Source organism: Alosa alosa, chromosome 4, assembly GCF_017589495.1.
Source record: "Alosa alosa isolate M-15738 ecotype Scorff River chromosome 4, AALO_Geno_1.1, whole genome shotgun sequence".
Taxonomy (NCBI): domain Eukaryota; kingdom Metazoa; phylum Chordata; class Actinopteri; order Clupeiformes; family Clupeidae; genus Alosa; species Alosa alosa.
Genome location: NC_063192.1, coordinates 24,446,558 through 24,465,963, shown reverse-complemented (window position 1 = coordinate 24,465,963; position 19,406 = coordinate 24,446,558). Strand labels below are relative to the sequence as shown.

The 19,406-nt window shown below is 40.4% G+C and overlaps 1 protein-coding gene across 1 annotated transcript in view; it reads left to right on the top strand.

Annotated features, from left to right (window-relative positions):
* The first annotated feature begins 205 nt into the window (after positions 1–205).
* LOC125292792 (low-density lipoprotein receptor-like) overlaps positions 206–19,406 on the top strand; it is a 42,805-nt gene continuing 23,604 nt past the window's right edge. The window contains exons 1-5 of the mRNA XM_048240228.1: positions 206–216; positions 582–698; positions 5,194–5,244; positions 5,330–5,353; positions 5,717–5,833. Coding sequence (XP_048096185.1) covers positions 626–698; positions 5,194–5,244; positions 5,330–5,353; positions 5,717–5,833 — 265 coding nt within the window. The 5' untranslated portion in view covers positions 206–216; positions 582–625. The remainder of the gene's footprint in view (positions 217–581; positions 699–5,193; positions 5,245–5,329; positions 5,354–5,716; positions 5,834–19,406) is intronic.

Sequence of the window (19,406 nt, the reverse complement as noted above, 5' to 3'; positions counted from 1 at the left end):
GTTATTCACATATCTCTCGAACCATTCATCCGATTGATTTCAAATGTGGCAGGTGTCTTGCTACAGGCACGCATAAGTAGAGTGCCAAGTTTGACTTTGTTTGGATCAGCAATGCAAATATATACATAAGTGCTAAATCTCTGTTATTCCGTCTTGTTTCCATTTCATCTCCAACTTCATACGACTTTGTTTCTATCTACTATGAGGATTATAATGGTGGGTTGATGTGTTTCTGATTTACACCACACATTACTGTAACAATATTCAGATTGTAATGTTCATGGTCCAATATTTTTTATGAAATGTATGTGAAAAAAGTAAATGAAAATAAGTGGACAGCTCCCCTTAAACACTACCAATTGATCGCTCAATCGGTCTATCAATAATTTAGGAAAAGATTACTTAGGCTAGTTTACACACAGGTTTACTATTTTGTTGGGTGGTCAAACTGTAGGCATCCAAACAACATTTTCATTGGATAACACTTTTTAAGGTTACCTGTTGTGAAAAGTATTATGCTAAAAGTCAGACTTAGATCTAACCAGACCCCTCTGACCTTTGACCTCTCTGACCTCTTCCAGACAGTGATGGGTGCAGTGATAATGAGTATCAGTGTGGGAATGGAATGTGCATTGCCCAGGGCTTCGTCTGTGATGGTGCTGACGACTGCCGTGACAGGAGTGACGAGAGGAACTGCAGTGGGTGTATACTTTTCCCTTTAACATGATAGTTTCTCTTTCACTTTCTCTCTCCTGTGCAGATGTAATAAGATATGCCCTACTAGCAGTCTGAACACCCTCAATCCCGCTTCTTTAACGTAGTTCGTGAACCAATTGGTTGTGCCCAAATTGCTCTGTGTTCTTCCAGGTTACAAAAATCTTGCAAACTGACCACATTTTAGCCCTCTAGGTCACTTATGGTAGAAACACAACTGAGCACCAGGTCTTGTGAAGCTATAAAGTAGATAAAGAATAAAAGATGCGTATTTTAAACTATTTTTGTAAAGCTATGTCCATGCATTTTGCTCAGTATCCTTATGGAGACTCTAAAAAGGACCATTGGTTATCCAAAATACATTTAGATTAGATTAGATTAGGTTCAACTTTATTGTCATTGTGCAGAGTACAAAGACAATGAAATTTAGTTTGTGTCTAACCAGAAGTGCAAAAAAAAAACCTTTTGGTTACCCAAAATGCATGTCAGGGGTTCTGATATAGAATGATTACACAAAATATATTTTTGCAATTGCATTCAGGTCTCCGCTGGTTCAATGGATGTTTAAGATATGTTTGCATAGGTTTAGGTTTTTGCTGATGGCAATGATAATGCCAGCATTAACTCAGTTTAAATTAGAAAAATGTCGACATAGGCCGTGACAGACAATTTCTAGGGGGTGGGGTATTACACGCCACTGTTTCCACCAATGATATGTATCGCTGCATCATCAACAACTTTGTTGGAACTACGGTGTTCGAACGTCGGAGGTAGTGAATTGCGACACAGGTACGATGCTTTCTGGAAACAGGTGTAACAATGTCGCTGTTTGGTCGCAAGTTGCGTCGTACCACGGTGGTTGTGCAACGCCGTTGCTAACTTTTCTAGAAACGACCCCCTGGTCATCCCATCTTACCCTTCCCCCTTTTCCTCTAGCCTACCATCTGGGGGTAGTTTCTAGAAAAGCTAGCAACAATTTTGCTCAACCACCATGGTACGACGCAACTTGCGACCAAACAACAACACTGTTACACCTGTTTCCAGAAAGCATCGTACCTGTGTCGCAATTCGCTACCTCCGACGTTCAAACACCTTTTAAAAACAAATGCTCCCGTTACCCCGCAGAAGTTTCAAAGTAGCCTACACCCAGATACGCACACACCACACACGTACACACACACACATCCACACACATGCATAGACACACACGCATGCACACACACACACACACGCACACACATAAACACACATAAACACACACACACACACACACGTACACACGCATAGACACACATGCACATACACACACAGACATGCACACACAAACACACACACACACACAGGCATACACACATATACACACACAGGCATGCACATACTATAGGTATCGGCAATTATAATGTACATAATTACAAATTCAGTAAAGGAAAACCGAATATTGATCATTTAGACCTACAATAAAACCCATCTCTAAATTAGGCACTGCATTCTGAGTTTTTCATTCTAACAAAGGAGAATTCGATTGTGATATTGTGTAAGAGTAAGTTGTGAAAGTGTATTGAAACATGATACCGAGTGTGAGCATTATGATAAACCTCGAAAAGATGCTGTCTGCTCATCGTCTTCGGTAAATCATGTTTCAATACACTTTAGGTCAATATCACATTGAAAATTCTCCTTTAAAATAGCTTACGGCTTATTTTTTTCTAATTAGATCTACATTTAAGTTTTAAAATGAATTATGGTGCAGCCTCTGAAAGTAAATGATTCTTGCGAGTAGCATATTTTAACATGCAGGTTTTGATTGTTATTACACGATCACGTTAATTTTGAGAGCTCTGGTAGGCTATACAGCATAGTGTTACAGAAAATGAGTGGCAGACAGTAGGGATGGGCATATCGATTCAAATATTGATAGTGTCGATACCAACATTGGTATTTATATGGGATCGATACCAGCATGATGGGATCGATAATTTATTGTCAGTTTCACGTTCACTATACATTACTCCCGTTTCACTAAGGACTAGTCTACAGTCATACTGTACAAGCACCACACCTTTTGTGCAATGTTTGTAAACAGAGACTTTCTAATGAGGAGACACAGCACTCAAAAAATCCTCCATAGAAATGCATGAGGTTAGTTTGTAACGCCAATATGGCCGTTGTCTACACATATCCCACCCCTTCCTCGGCAAAACGTCGACATGTAAATACATTGAGCCAATCATGTGGTGTGATGTGAATACACTGAGCCAATCATATGGTGTGTTGTGAAGACATCTTGCCAATCATGTGTTGTGAACTCGCCGCTGGAGCAAGATTGGTGTCGTGAAGCCTTGCGCACGCGCATTTCTGCTGAAGAGGATGCCCGATGAGTGCCCAAAAAGCGTTGCTATATGGCCGCCGAGTGGAGGGACTTGCCTAAAAGGACTTTGTTGTAAATCATTAAACGTGGAAATCAGAAAATTATTTAGTGGTCATGAAAATGTATTCAAATTTAGCCTATTGATATTTCATTGATGTCAAATTATGACATACTGCTTTCCCCTACATAAAAGTACATAAGTAGCTTTTAGTCAAAAATATCGGTATTTGTATCTGTATCAACAATATTGGCCCTATATTTACTTGGTATCTGATAGTGTTAATTTTGTCACCTATTTTTAATTTAGTCTTAGTCTTAGTCTTGTGACGAAATGTCCTTTTTAGTCTTTGTCATATTTAGTCATTCAAATATCATTTTTTGTTAGTCAAGTTTTAGTTGACTAAAAGTCTAAATCATTTTAGTCTAGTTTTTAGTCAAAAGAAAACTAAAAGTATCTTAGTCTTAGTCAGTTTTAGTCAACACATTTTAGTCTTTTTTTTTATAACAAATTATTTCTGATTACCATTTTAGTCAAATAGTGTTTCACACATCTCAATTTTCCAACAATATTGTGTGTCCACAGGGCTACTCGTCTGTTATAATTACTCATTCTGATTTTTTGTCAGTCAGTATGTTTACATGCACAGGTAAGTCGAGCTACAGTTATAGCTCGGCTGGGATTTGACCATAGACAGTAAAAGATTTGACTGGACCACTGTCATATTAAGTAGACCAGTGTTTCTCAAAGTGTGGTCCGGGGATCACTGGTGGTCCATAAGGTATCCCAAGTAGTCCGCGAAAGCAGGCGTGGTAAAATATAATATAGATGAGTTGTTTGCAATATTGAACCAACTTGTATGTAAAAACAGTTCTGCAACTAAGATATGCCAGTTTAAATCATACAGTATGAATCCACACAATAAGCAAAGTACAAAGACAATAAGCAAAGGTGGTTCAGTAGGCCTATTGTGTAGACTAATTATAGGCTACTGTTGAAGTAGGTCTAATCTTTTTTTTTTTTTAGATAGGGTTAGTTAAGTGGTCCTGAAACTGAAAAGGTTTGAGAAACACTGTCATAGGCCAAAGTATTAATGTTTTACTCCTTCGCTAGATGGCTTATATAAACAAACACAACACATTCCCCAAACAGACTCTCCGTCTTAGCCATAGCTAACTTGCTAGCGAACTTTCCATATTAGCTTACTTGCTAGCAAACTTTGCATCATCAGTCTAACTAGTTAAATAGTTGACATTACATGATGAACATTTTCGTATGGACATTCTGGGGGATGTTAATTTGTATGAGAGAAGCTTCAACTTCTGGGTATGTAGCATTGTGGCATAAAGCTTAGGTAGTTAGCTTGCTAACTCTGGCAGAAATCTCCAGTGTTCTTGTTCCATGTAGTTTCGTGTTGCAGCCACAGGGTTGCAGCAACAGCACGTAGACTAGCCTACAGGAAAGCTGCGTATGAACTCATTCGGAATATTTTGAAAACGTAACAGCTAGATATTCTGTCTTCTCATTTTGTAGACGAAAATGAAGAGAGATTTTATCTTAGTTTTTATTTCATGCAAAACATTTTAGTCTAGTCTTTTTTAGGTCAACAATAATGCATCTTAAGATAGTCTTAGTCAGTGTTTCAGGACATTACTGCCGTCTCGTCATCGTCTCGTCTTAGTCATGAAAAAAAAGGTTGTTGACGAACATATTTCCTCTCGTCTCGTCTGACGAAATTAACACTAGTATCTGATCGGTATCGGATACCAAATTTTGCAGTATTGCCACCACAGACAGAGCGTGACGTCACTTATAGGTTACCAGAGATTGTTGAGTCACATCGTTGCAAATTTCATACAATGAGAAAGCCAATTCTTTTACAGATATATTTAACTATATCTTTTGCATTACTTATCCAAACAAAGTCAAACTTGGCACTCTACTTATGCGTGCCTGTAGCAAGACACCTGCCACATTTGAAACCATTCGGATGAATGGTTCGAGAGATATGTAAATAACAGACGGGCAAACAGACAGACAGACGTTCCTGTCATTTATAGATAGATATACATAAGTGCTAAATCTCTGTTATTCCGTCTTGTTTCCATTTCAGCTCCAACTTCACACGACTTTGAGCACGTCTTTGGCTATGAGGATTATAATGGTGGGTTGATGTATTAGTGAATGATTGGCCCTTTTTATGGACTAGAGGAAAAATATAAACATTTTTGTTGTTCTTTTTAAAAAAGATTTGTTTGACTTCATCAATCAAAGTAAGTTAAGTATCTGATTTACACCACACATTACTGTAACAATATTCAGATTGTAATGTTCATGGTCCAATATCTTTTATGAAATGTATGTGAAATAAGTATATGAAAATAAATGGACAGCTCCCCTTAAACACTACCAATTGATCGCTCAATCGGTCTATCAATAATTTAGGGAGAGATTACTTAGGCTAGTTTACACACAGGTTTGCTATTTTGTTGGGTGGTCAAACTGTAGGCATACAAACAACATTTTCATTGGATAACACTTTTTAAGGTTACCTGTTGTGAAAAAGTATTATGCTAAAAGTCAGGCTTAGATCTAACCAGACCCCTCTGACCTTTGACCTCTCTGACCTCTTCCAGGCAGTGATGGGTGCAGTGATAATGAGTATCAGTGTGGGAATGGAATGTGCATTCCCCAGGGCTTCGTCTGTGATGGTGCTGACGACTGCCGTGACAGGAGTGACGAGAGGAACTGCAGTGGGTGTATACTTTTCCCTTTAACATGATTGTTTCTCTTTCGCTTTCTCTCTCCTGTGCAAATGTAATAAGATATGCCCTACTAGCAGTCTGAACACCCTCAATCCCGCTTCTTTAACGTAGTTCGTGAACCAATTGGTTGTGCCCAAATTGCTCTGTGTTCTTCCAGGTTACAAAAATCTTGCAAACTGACCACATTTTAGCCCTCTAGGTCACTTATGGTAGAAACACAACTGAGCACCAGGTCTTGTGAAGCTATAAAGTAGATAAAGAATAAAAGATGTGTATATTTTACACTATTTTTGTAAAGCTATGTCAATGCATTTTCAGGGTATCTGCACATTTTCCCATTGCAAATTTAAAGACTTTTAAGACCTTTTCAAGACATCTAAATGGAAAAATTAAGACTATACCACAGCAAAAAGATACATACGACAACTTAAAATTGTTTTATGCAACAGTTTATTTTTTTCTACTAATTTTAACCCCACCCCATTTTGGATGTCTACAGAAGTTACCAAATATATTTTGGCGAAAGAAAAAGAATTGTGTGTGAATTACCTTCACAGCTGTAAATGCCCAATTTTAGGGTCTGGGCTGCTTGCTTTTGAAGCTGGCTGTACATATATGGTTGTGCTTACTGGCTGAGGCTGACTGTTCTTCACCTGTATCTGTAGTAGCCTAGACTACTTGCCAAAGACATGTGCACTGGACTGGATTCCCTTCAATATTTTTTTTTTAAAGTTAGACTAAGCTATTTAAATATTTTAATAGGCCTACTTTATATAATTTACTATGTGCATCTATTGTCCCATATGCAGCACAGCAAATTAAAGTTAATCCACTACTTCATATTTGCATACCAGTTGTATCTAAACTAACCAAAGCTTGACTGAAACATTGTAAAACCATTGACTTGTTTTAAATTAATTAAGAGACAGGTCCTCCTCGGATACTGCTGAAAACTGCTGGTTTCATCTCAAGCACGCACAGTTTTTTTTTATGTAGCCAGTTGCCGACATTAAAAACAAATATGCGGTTATATTTCACAACTTTTGCGAAGTAGGCCTTCTGGGAAAGGCTGGCAAGCAAGCTGCTGACAGATATTACAGGTATTATAACTTAGACAGATATTTTCTTCCCTAGGCTAGGCCAGCAACACGCTGGAAAGATGCAAACAGATCAACTTAACATGTACAGTATTTCCTCCTGATTGCGAAAACGTTTGTTTTCTTTTTCTGTCAGTCCGTGGTTCCTTCATAAATTGCGCAGCAAATTATCAGACGAGTGACAGAAGCACTGCGCATAATTTGACCAGCAGTCTTCGCGTCCTTCTCTCGTATCTCTCAGGCCTCGGCTACACCACGAAAACGTCAAGCATATTTGTACATATTACCTTTTTCACACCTTTATTAACCACACCCGTGAAAAACATCTTCACTCTGCAACCACACTTCCTCCTGTAGCCTTATATAGTCACTTATACAATTGCGTTTTAAATACACAAAACCGGATGGTTTCACTCGCTCTCTTGCACTCGCTCACTCGCTGGCGGTCCCATATACGCAAATTTAATACCTCCCTTTCGAAAATTCAAGACATCCCCGACAATTTAAGACTTTTTTAGGCCTCAAAAACAGAAAGTTGTATTTAAGACTTTTTAAGGATCCACGGGAACCCTGATTTTGCTCAGTATCCTTATGGAGACTCTAAAAAGGACTATTAGTTACCCAAAAACCAGTAGGCACGGCTGAAGTGCCCTTGAGCAAGGCACCCAACCCCTCACTGCTCCCCGAGCGCTGCTGTTGATGCAGGCAGCTCACTGCGCCGGTGTTACATGGCAACTGGCACCCATGTTAACTGGCTGCGTTGGTGACGTTTCACGAGTGATGACGTTTCTTTGACAGATGTGGCCGCTTGCAGATTTGTCACTTTCTGATGGAAACTGGAGACGAACAAATACAAAGAGGCCTATGCATGACATATTTAAATGTCAAAATTGTCTGTAGTACGCTACATGCACTGGACCATGAATATGCCACCAAAAACATAAATACAAATAGCCTAATAATAACTCATGTATCGAACCTGCTTCCTAAATGAAACCACTTAAGCTACATGATAACCATTCATCCACGTACTTGTGCCACGAACCAGCTGATAAGTCATAGTGAAATTTATTTGACTTAGTCTATACAATTTGAAGAATCAGCTGATGATTGTAGCAAGTTACTTTTTCTAAACTCTTAACACAGACTCACACCTACAAAACACAATTGGCCAAATGGATAATTTTCTTCTCAAAAACACATTTTGTTAAATATATACTAACTCTTCATTTCAATACAGAACACATCTTTCTCTGCACACACCAACTTTACCAAAACACTGGAAATCTGACTCAAAATGAAATTATTCTGTCAAAGAATAACACTTGTTTTCACTTCACAAGGTACATGCAGTCAAACAAAGTACACCAGGTTTCAAAATACTGGCTATTGTTGACATTACAAAAACTGCATAGCCTTGTATGTTCCAGTTTTACAGGTATTTGCATGCAAAACATGCTATCCACCGTTTTTACACTAAATTTCTTGGTTGGGAACTGTATGTCCACATGTAATATTCACATTCAAAAGCATTCCAGTAAAAAGCAAATCATTTTTTTCCCTTTACTGTTTACTGGTACAGTAGAAATACTGTTTACAGTATGATAGAACAGAAATAGTTTTACAGTATTGCTTACAGTAAACAAAATAGCCATGAAACACATAAAAGCTGAACAAAAAACAACAGCAAAAAGCCCAGATAAAAAAAAAGGGGGAACTAAAAAAACACAAAATTACTGTATCTAATCTCTGCGATCTTCAGAGTTAGGCCACACGTTTTCATCAACAACGCATCTGATCAGATCTGATGCACCTGGGATAAAACCATTTGGAAGCAGAGCAGAAGCAGAGGTTTTTATACTGTGTCTAAGGTTTGGAATATTGTGTTTGCTATTGTGGGATGTTGTGTGTTAACATTTGTAAATACTACAAAAACAATCCATAGTTTTATTGGGAGGTATAGCTTGTCTGTTAAGAAAATGTAAGCATTGTGGAAATGTGTTCACTGGCTGCATATTGTGTGAAAACGTATACGTACCGTGAATGGTATGGCCACAAAAGACCGACGCTGTGCTAATTGTGTTTAGAGTTTTGAAAATGTGACAACTGGTTAGACAAACGCTTGTTAGCAACTGAAAAAAACTGTAACATGCATGGCTGATGGTGTTGTCTTGCTACAGCAGTTGCCCAAGCCAATAGGTCTTCAAAGTATCATGGTTTAGTTTTCAAACATTTCACTGACTGTTGGTCAGGCTCTCTGTGGCCACCTCATGGTTAAGTTTTCAAACATTTCACTGACTGCTGGTCAGGCTCTCTGTGGCCACCTAGTATCTGTAGTCTAAATTGAGGAAGCGTTGCTGGTCTAAAAATAAATAAATAATAATAAAAAAAAACGTGTAATGGGGAGGATTGAACCAATGTCGACTGCGTGAAAAAGCAATAGGCTATATAAGCATTAACCTGTTGCGCCACAGGAGAAGCATGAACATGTGAATTGGGAAATAAAATATCAATAAAATATCAAACCCATGCAACATTAACGTTAATAGCCTATAACCCTTAAAGTTTTGACTCCTCCTGTGCGCAAATTTTTTGTAAAATATGGACACGTTATAGACTTCTCCTGCCCATTGCAGTGTGGGTTTCAATGCCTGTGTTTCATGAACTGAATTCTTAAAAGAATAGGCTGGACAAAAGGATAGGCTACACAACACAAGGATACACATTTTTATTTGATTTATTTGCTGATTTATTTGCTCTACAGACACTTCAGGTAGGGGTGGCCACAGCCTAACCTCAGTGAAACGTTTGTAAAACTTAACCATGATACTTTGAAGGCCTACTAAATGGCTTGGGCAACGGTAGCATGATAACATGGTAGCCAGATAACATGAACAGCTATGTTAACTTGTTACAATTATCATAATGTTAGCTTCTTTTAATCATACAACTGAAGTCAATTTCTGTGAGTGCCGTCAGCTGGCTCGTGGCGCAAGTTGATAGACGTCTGATTACCAAGCAAACAAGTCAATTTATTCGTGGTTCGATACCCACGTGCTATTTAGGTGTTTGTTTTTTGGGTGGCATATTAATGGTCCAGTGCATGTAGTACTACATACAATTTTGACTTTTAAACATGTCATGCATATTTGTGTGCGTCTCTAGTATATCAGAAAGTGACAAATCTGCAAGCGGCAACATCTGTCAAAGCTTCACCTCACTGTGTGCTGTGTTTTTCACTAATTCACGGATTGGGATAAATGCAGAGACCAAATTTCCCTCACGGGATCAAAAGAGTATATATATACTTATAGCCTACTTATACTAAAATACATCTAGATTAGATTAGATTAGATTCAGCTTTATTGTCATTGTGCAGAGTACAAAGACAATGAAATGCAGTTTGTGTCTAACCAGAAGTGCAACTTTTGGTTACCCAAAATGCATGTCAGGGGTTCTGATATAAAATGACTACACAAAATATATTTTTGCTATTGCATTCAGGTTTCCGCTGGTTCAATGGGTGTTTAACCCTTTCGTGTCCGTGCCGAACATTCCATTTTTGGTCTCCTTACACAAAAAAACTTATTTCTTGAGTATAATACATACCATCAATGGGATATACATACCATTGTAATCAGAAGGGTCAGTTCTATCAAATGATGTAAAATACATATGGTAATGTTGATATAGTAATGAACAGAAAATCCTCTCCAAATGTATACCGAAATTCGTTAAAATTGAATTTCATTCGCATAAAAATGAATTTTCATCATATTAGTACAGCGGCTAAGCACCGGAATCGTTCAGTTTTGGCAGAAAGCATGAAACTTGGCACAGTTATACTACTGTTGTGTCCGAGTGAGGGCACGCATACACATTGATGGAGGCGGACATGAAAGTGCTGAACAATAAACTTGGCTTTATTAACTACGGTATACTTACAATACACATAGGCTTTCTGAGTCTCCTTGCAGTAGAGAAGAGCGTTGGATCTAAACAATAGTGTTTACTTACACTTATAAATCATTGTCCATCCATTTTCAACCATAACAAAAAAATCCTCTGTATCTTTTACAGGATAACTTCATTAACTCATAACATTTCAGTATGTCAAACGTTCAGGAGCTCGCCTGATTCTCTGTGGTCGGGTGCTGACTGGTTCATTCACAATTTCATTTAATTCATCTCCTTCCAGTTCAAGACCGGGTACAATCTCTGTTTCAAGAGGATCATACAATTGTTCTGCCATTACCTCATCATTCTCAGTAATTTTGCATTCACCAGAAATCTTAGTAGCAATCAGTTGATCAATGTGCTTTTTGCTTATTTGTCCATCTATGTTTACAAGGTAAGTAAGAGGACCCAGCACTCGCTCAATTACACCATGTTCCCATTTCTTTCCTTCCCCTCCCTGGAAATTCTTAACCAGCACGGCTTGATTTGGCTGTAACATTCTCACACGGGTTTGGTTGTTTTTCACATTTGCTTGTTTTTCTTGCATTTGCACAGAAAACTTTGGTGTCACTTGTGACAACCTGGTTCTGACATTTCTCTTTAGGAACAACTGAGAAGGAGTTTTCCCTGTAGAGGAACACGGAGTGTTTCGGTAACTGAATAGAAAACTATCTATGCAGTGTTGTAATGATCGCCCAGAATCTTTCTGTTTATCCAGTGACTGCTTAAAAGTTTGGACCAACCTCTCAGCTAATCCATTGGATGCTGGATTGTATGGAGCAGACTTGATATGTTTAACTCCATTCGCTTCCAAAAATGTTTCAAACTCTTTTGACACAAGCTGTGGGCCATTATCTGAAACAACCACTTGGGGGAGCCCATAAGCTGCAAACAGACTCCTCATAGCTTCAATAGTAGCAGTAGCAGTGGTACTTGTCATTAACCCTTAAAGGAGTACGGGAATGTTGAGAAATGAACGTTCTAAAGAATATCTGGGTTCATTGAATTCAACATAGAATTTTAGAACCTTCAATTGTTGCGGAACTTAGAACGTTCAAAAACCTACACCTTTAAGGGTTAATTTGACCTCTGGCCAACGTGAATATGCATAACTAACCAACAAAAACTGGTGGTTCCCCTTTTCTGCAAAATCAGCTCTGACCATTTCCACGGGTGCACTGGTGCTTTGTTAGGTGCATGTCGGTGGTTTTGACAGGTAGGACAGCTATCTACCATGGCTTCAATTTCATTATCCAAAGTGGGCCACCAAAAATGGCTTCTAGCTAAGGCCTTTGTCCTAACAATACCCAAGTGCTCTCATGTAGTTCCTTCAACATCTGAGGGTCTCAATAAGGTAGGTATTATTACTCTTAAACCCCACAAAACACAATCTGCTTCCACTGTAAGTTCATCACGTCTGTTCCAGTATGCTTTTAAGTCAACTTCACTCACATATTGTGGCCATCCGGCTTGTGTTAGTAGTTTGGTAAGTATTTTGTCTTTGTCTGCCTCTTTCTTTATGTCTTTTGCTGACACAGGGATTGATTCTAGCCACGACACTCTGAATTTAGGGTTGCTTTGTGGCGCCTCTTTCTGCAAAGGTAAACGCGATAAGCCATCAGCATTGGCGTGCTCTAAGGAGGCTTTGTAGACTATGGGTGTGTTCCAAACGGGAGACAGCTGCCTACTGCCTCCCTCCCTACATAGAGAGCTGTCTCACTAGACATGACTTTGGATTAAATGCATCTTTTAAAAATGAGCGTAGCACTCTAGAATCTTTGGTTAACACTACGGTATGACGTTAGCAAAGGCCTGACGTTAAACTAAATTAGCTTACGTAAGCTAGCAGGCTAACGGTATAAATTAGTTTTACGGCCGGCAGATATATCAGACCAGACGTTATTAATGGTTACAACAATGGCATAATCAGATAGTAAATTGTTTATTTCTAATCTGTAATCTGCAAATCTAAGCAAAATAAGATCACACAAATGACATTTTAAACAGATTCAGCAGCCATTACCGATGTCATCCGCCATGTTTGTTTACCTTTCACAGCTGTTTCAGACGTTGCCGCAAGGGATTATGGGTAGGAGGCAGCATGAAGTGTGCATCGATGCTGCCTTCAAAAATGACCGTTATTTGGGAATTCTAAGATATCTTAAAAGGCAGCAGAATTTGTTTTTTCGGTTTCGAACCGCACTTGCTGCCTTGCTCCCCAGTTAGATATCTTAAAAGGCAGCAACTTTACCCGTTTCGAACACACCCTATGTCATACTGATAAGCTGACAGCAATAAAGCCCATCTCTGTAAACGCGCAGCAGCTAATGCTGGTACTCCTGTCGTTGGTCCCAAAATTTTCACCAGTGGCTTATGATCAGTAACCAAAACAAATTTCCTGCCATAGAGATAATCCCTGAATTTTTGTACACCAAAAATGATGCCTAACGCTTCCTTCTCAATTTGTGAGTAGTTAATCTCCGTTTTACTCAAGGTACGTGAAGCGTATGCTATAGGTCGTTCACTACCTTCTGTCATTTGGTGTGATATCACTGCTCCTAGACCATAGGCACTAGCATCGCAAGCCAGTAAAATCGGCCAGAACACTAGACGATGCCAAATTTATCGGCTTGACATTGGTGGACCAGTTCTGACTGTCCTTCTGTAGCAACACTGTCATTGGTTTGATAACGGTTGAGAGATTCTCAAGAAACTTCCCATAGTAGGTCAGTAAGGCTAAAAAAGCCCTAAGCTCTGTGACATTTTTAGGGACTGAAGCGTTGACTATCGCTTCCACATTCTCAGGTACAGGGTGTAACCCTTCACTGTCAATTTTGTGCCCCATGTATGTTACACTTGGCTGACTGAAGCTACATTTGTCTCTGTTCACCCGTATGCCTCTGTCTTGTAAGCGTTGTAACACCTGCTCCACATTTTCCCAGTGTTCGGCCTCGGTTGACCCCGTAATCAATATGTCGTCAAGGTAGCATACAACTTTTGGTAAGCCCTGAAGAATCTGATCCATAATACGTTGGAATATTGCTGGTGAGCTAGCTATTCCATAGGGTAACCTGTTCATTTGGTAAAGCCCTTTTGGTGTGTTAATGATCAGGTACTGCTTAGATTCGTCATCTAGCTCCACCTGCTGGTAAATTTGTTTTTGGAATGCACACAATTGGGGTTGCCCATTCACTGTACTCCACTGGAGTGCAAACTCCCATTTCCTGTAATTTGGCTAATTGTTTGTCAACAGCAGCACTAAGTGCATAAGGCACAGATCTAGCCTTGCAGAATTTTGGATTGGCATTTTCCATGACTCTCAGCTTTGCTTTCACACCTGAAATGACCCCACGATCTGCATTGAACACAGGAGAATATCTATCATACATCTCTGAGAGAGGATCAGTAACTGGTAAGTGATTCACTCTAGACCAGTCTAAATGCAGGTGCTGAATCCAATTTCTGCCCATTAGTGTTGGACCACTTCCTTTTGCCACTAATAACGTGAGTTGTTTTGTTTGCTCACCACACTGTACTTTCACTCTAATGTGACCCATGAGTACAATTGGTTCTGAGGAGTACGTTTTAAGCCGCACATCACATGGCTGCAGTTTACACTTTTTAAACCGCTTGTTGTACAGCTTCTCTGACATTACACTCATTGCTGCACCTGTGTCAACTTCCATCTTAATCTTAATACCATTGCATCTCACCATTACCATGTATGGCTTCACATACTCACTGTCACCTTTCACTGTAAACAGTTCATAGTCTTTTGTGACCCCTGGTAATTCAGTGTCTGCACAGTTCTCAGTTCCTGGTGGCTGTCCTGGCGCGTATGCCGCTCCCTCCAAGGGCGATGCTGACCGTTGGCTCCGCGTTGCACTTGTCCCCTTGTCTGGCGGTTCTCTCACGACGTAGAGGGTGTCTTGCTCGGCTGGCGCGCCCCTCGCTGACGGTCGCTGTCCGCCGCTGTGCTTGCCGGATTCTTTGGTTCTGCATGCTCGCTCCAGATGCCCTTTCTTGTTGCACGCTCTGCACTGGAAATCTTTTATCTGCAGTTGGCAGGCAAATGCCCTTCTCGCTGGCAACGGTAGCACACGTTGTCTCCGCCGCTCGTCGCGTTTGGCTTTTGTTTCCTCTCAGATTCTTTTTGGCGCGCGTGAGCCTTCCCCTTGTAGCTGCTCACGCTGTCGGTTCTAAGCGGTGTTTGCTGAATCGTTTTCAGACTGCTGGTTGTGGACTCAAAATTGTGCACAATGTCCATGACTTTTGCCCACTTCAGCTTTTCTCCATATGCAGCACTCAACAGCTTAGTTCGTAGCTCTTTACTGCTAATTCCATAAACTAGCTGGTCCCTGAGCTGCTCATCCAACTTGTCACCGAACTCACAGGTTGTTGCAAGTCCTTTTAGCGCAGCCACATATTCAGCTACAGTCTCTCCATTTTGCTGCCTTCGAACACGGAATGAGTAACGTTCACTTAACACATTTTTCTTTAGCACATAGAATTCTCTCAGTGCTTTAAACAAGTCCTCTAATGTGCAGTCAGACAGCTTTTTCGGTGCTAGCAAGTCTGTCAGTAATGAGAAAGTCTTTGCACCTACCACGGATAAGAAAACAGCCCTTTGTTTCCCTTGCTCAATTCCGTTGGCTTCCACAAACTGTGCAAATCTTTGCTCATACGTCTTGAAACTTTCATTGCTTTCATCGAAGCACAAGCCCGTCTCGCTGCTGTACACTGCCATCGTTGTGCTTCTTCTGCTAATTTTACTGTCGTTCTAGCATCTTCGTCCCGCTTCCAAAAGTCGTAGTTAACTATTCCACACCTCGTCGCCAGTATGTTGTGTCCGAGTGAGGGCACGCATACACATTGATGGAGGCGGACATGAAAGTGCTGAACAATAAACTTGGCTTTATTAACTACGGTATACTTACAATACACATAGGCTTTCTGAGTCTCCTTGCAGTAGAGAAGAGCGTTGGATGGGGAGCTCTACCTTATATAGCCCCCGCCTAAACGCATGGCATTATGGGAAATTAAGTTTGTATATCCATACACAACAACTACTACCCCTAGTGATCAAAAATAGAAATGGACCCCAACACATAGCACCCCCTAGTGGCCACCATCTTGAATTCAAATATGGCTACCATTCTTAATAGAATTGTTGATACAACTTCAAAATTAAACAAGATAAAAAAGTATTTTAAGTTCTAACACTCAATTGTTAGGGTCAAGGAAGCTATTGACCGGATTTCCAAACAAACTTGATGTTGGCAATTTTGAAATCCAATATGGAGGATACCAAATGTGAAAATATAGACCATCATTATTGTTATTCATGATAGAAATATCATTCAAAAACAATTTAAAAGTTTGAACAATCATTTTATCACATGACAACCTCAATAATATACAAGGCATCAAGTATAATCTGGTAAGATTCCAATATGGCCACTATGTGTAAGAAAATAAGGCAATTATTCTATATCTTGGTTAATTGAAGTAACTATACATCATCAATACATTCTTATTCTACCTTCTTCTCTTTCTGAGCAAACCTTAACTCTTACTTACTATACACTGCTCAAAAAAATATACACTTCAGAAAAGAATAAAACACATCAGATTTCAATAGGGAAAAAACATCATGCTGGATATCTACATTACATTAGGCTGACACATTTTTAGCCAAAGCGCCTTACAACCTGGTAAACAGTTTAACGCTTTTAAAACAATTCTCTCAACAATTCTAGAACAATTTAAAACAATTCAAAAAGGTAGAGTACAATAGGGAAGAGTGCATAATGAGTCCTGTTTTATAAGTTGAGTAGTGCTGCTAGTTTTATACAGTTAAGCTGGGTCTTCAGGTTTTTGGATGGAGAGGATGTCCTGCTCTGTAGGAACTGGTAGCGTTCTAATGGGTTTGGATTGACCTGTAAGCGTACCCGGTGGCAGTAGGTTTAGCTGGGATGCCTGGACCAGCAGTTTTTGGGAGGACCAGCAGTTTTTTGAGAGGTTTAGCTGGAGGTGGTATGCCTTCATCCATCAAGATATGTCTGAGAGGCAATCCGTGGTCCGTGTAGAGACCAAGGGGTCATCAGGTGGAAAGAACAGATAAAGCTATGTGTCATCTGCATAGCAGTGGTATGAGAAGCTGTGCGAATGTATAATCTGTCCCAAAGAAGTGGTGTGGATAGCAAAGAGAAGGGGGCCCAGTACTGAGCCCTGGGAGACCCCTGTGGTGAGATGGTGAGGTGCGGACAGATGTCCAAGCCATGATACGTTAAACGAGCATCCTGTGAGGTAGGATTCAAACTGATATGGACTGGGTAATATGTTAGGAACAAAAGGATGCCACTTTGTTTTTTGGGAATGAAAATGATCAATCCACAGATGACTGAATTCAAAGACCCCCCGAAAATCTAAGAGGAAAAAATGACACGGCAAGCTAGTCCATTTTGCTTGAATTTCAGCGCAGCAACTCATGATGGTACTCAGTAGTTCGTATGGCCCCGACATGCTTGATGGCATCGGGGCATGCTCCTAATGAAATGGCGGATGGTGTCCTGGGGAATTTGCTCCCAGATGTGGACATGGCCATCACTGAGCTCCTTGACAGTCGGTGGTGCAACCTGGCGGTGTTGGATGGACCAAAATATCCCAGAGGTATTCAATCGGATTTAAGTCAGGGGAGTGTGGGGGGGCAGGTCAATGGTATCAATGCCTTCATCCTCCAAGAACTGCCTGCACATTCTCGCTACATGTGTCCAGCCATTGTTGTGCACCAGGAGGAACCCAGGGCCCACTGCACCAATACAGGGTCAGACAATGGGTCTGAAGTTTTCATCCTGATGCCTAAGAGTAGAGAGGGTGCAGTTGTCTTGCCCGTAGAGGTGTGTGCGTCCTTCCAAGGATATCCCTCCCCAGATCATCACTGGCCCACCACCAAACTATTCATGCTGAATGATGTTGCAGGCAGCATTACATTCTCCAAGACATCTTTAAACGTCAGGGTGAACCTGGTCTAATTTGTGAAAAGCACAGGGCGTTAATGGCGAACCTGCCAATTTTGTAATCTATGGCAAATGCAGTAAGCATAGGTCCTTCCAGAGGCCATCGGGCCCTCAGGCCACCTTCATAAAGTCTGACAGTGTGGTCAGAGACATTCACACCAGGGGCCTGGAGGAGGTCATTTTGTAGGGCTCTAGCAGGGCTCCTACTGTTTGTTGTTGCACAAAGGAGCAGATACTGGTCCTGCTGCTGGGTTAAGGACGCTCTACCATCCTACCCAGCTCTCCTTGAGCAACTGTCTACTGGAATCTCCTACATGCTCTTGAGACTGCGCTGGGGACACAGCAATCCTTCTGGCAATGGAACGTATTGGTGTGCCATTCTGGAGAAGTTGGACTACCTGTGCAATGTTTGTAGGCTCCAGGTACTGGCTTATGCTACCAGTAGTGACACTGACCCTAGCCAAATGTGAAACTAGTGAAAAATCAGTCAAGGAGGATAAAGATGGAAAATGTATCATTTGCCACCACCTCTAACATTCCTGTTTTTACAGACCTATCTCCCCCCTCTTCCTTTCTTGTCAAAGTTTTTGGAGAAAATGGTCTTCAAGCAAGTCTTGGACTTACTATATCAGAACAACCTGCTAGACCAGTGGTCCCCAAACTACTGCCCGCGGGCCAGATACGGCCCGCCACTTCATTTTGGGTGGCCCCCCAAAACATATCCGTGGTATATAGCATCTGGCCCGCATGGGAGTACGACATCGTCAAACTATAACCTCCGTAATTTCCCCCATTCATTGTCTATGACAAGTCTTAACAGTACCAATGTAATACTCTTTTTGTCCACTGGTGGTTGTTTTGGCGCTGTTTCGTGTTTGCCATCAAAAACAGAATGAAATGTAGGCCTACCTGCAAACAATGTAAGAGGCCTATGCTGACTGCATCAGTGCTCAAAGTATTCTAAAAGTTTATCAATTGATTGTTAATAACTAACTGTGGCAGGATAGCCACAGCAGTGGAGAAGACGGAGGAGACCAAACAGATTTCAGCGAAGGCCGTTTTTTTTTTTCTTTCCTCTTTTCTTAAAATCGTGCAAATATTTACAGTGTCAACCATGCATGAAAAATCCAAAAACAAAACTGTAGCAAAACAAAAAGAAATAGGCATAAGTAGCCAGGCTAAGTCCTCAGACCCTGAACCACTATCAACCACAATCAATTGACAGCCAGGTTCCCATCACTACCATCACCGACATAGTGAGGCTCTGGGGCTAATACAGAGCATTGCTATCCATAGCCCGCCCCTGGATAACCCCACTGTCAAAAATAATCAATTAACTAAATAACAACATTAACTAACTAACTTTTATTCAAGTCATATTTCTGGGACTTTCTGGGATAATTATTTCTATTTTTATTTACTTGTTCAAATGTACAAATTCACAAAGTTCTCATCAGGTGAGTGAAAGTGGTCATTTCAGATGTTTTT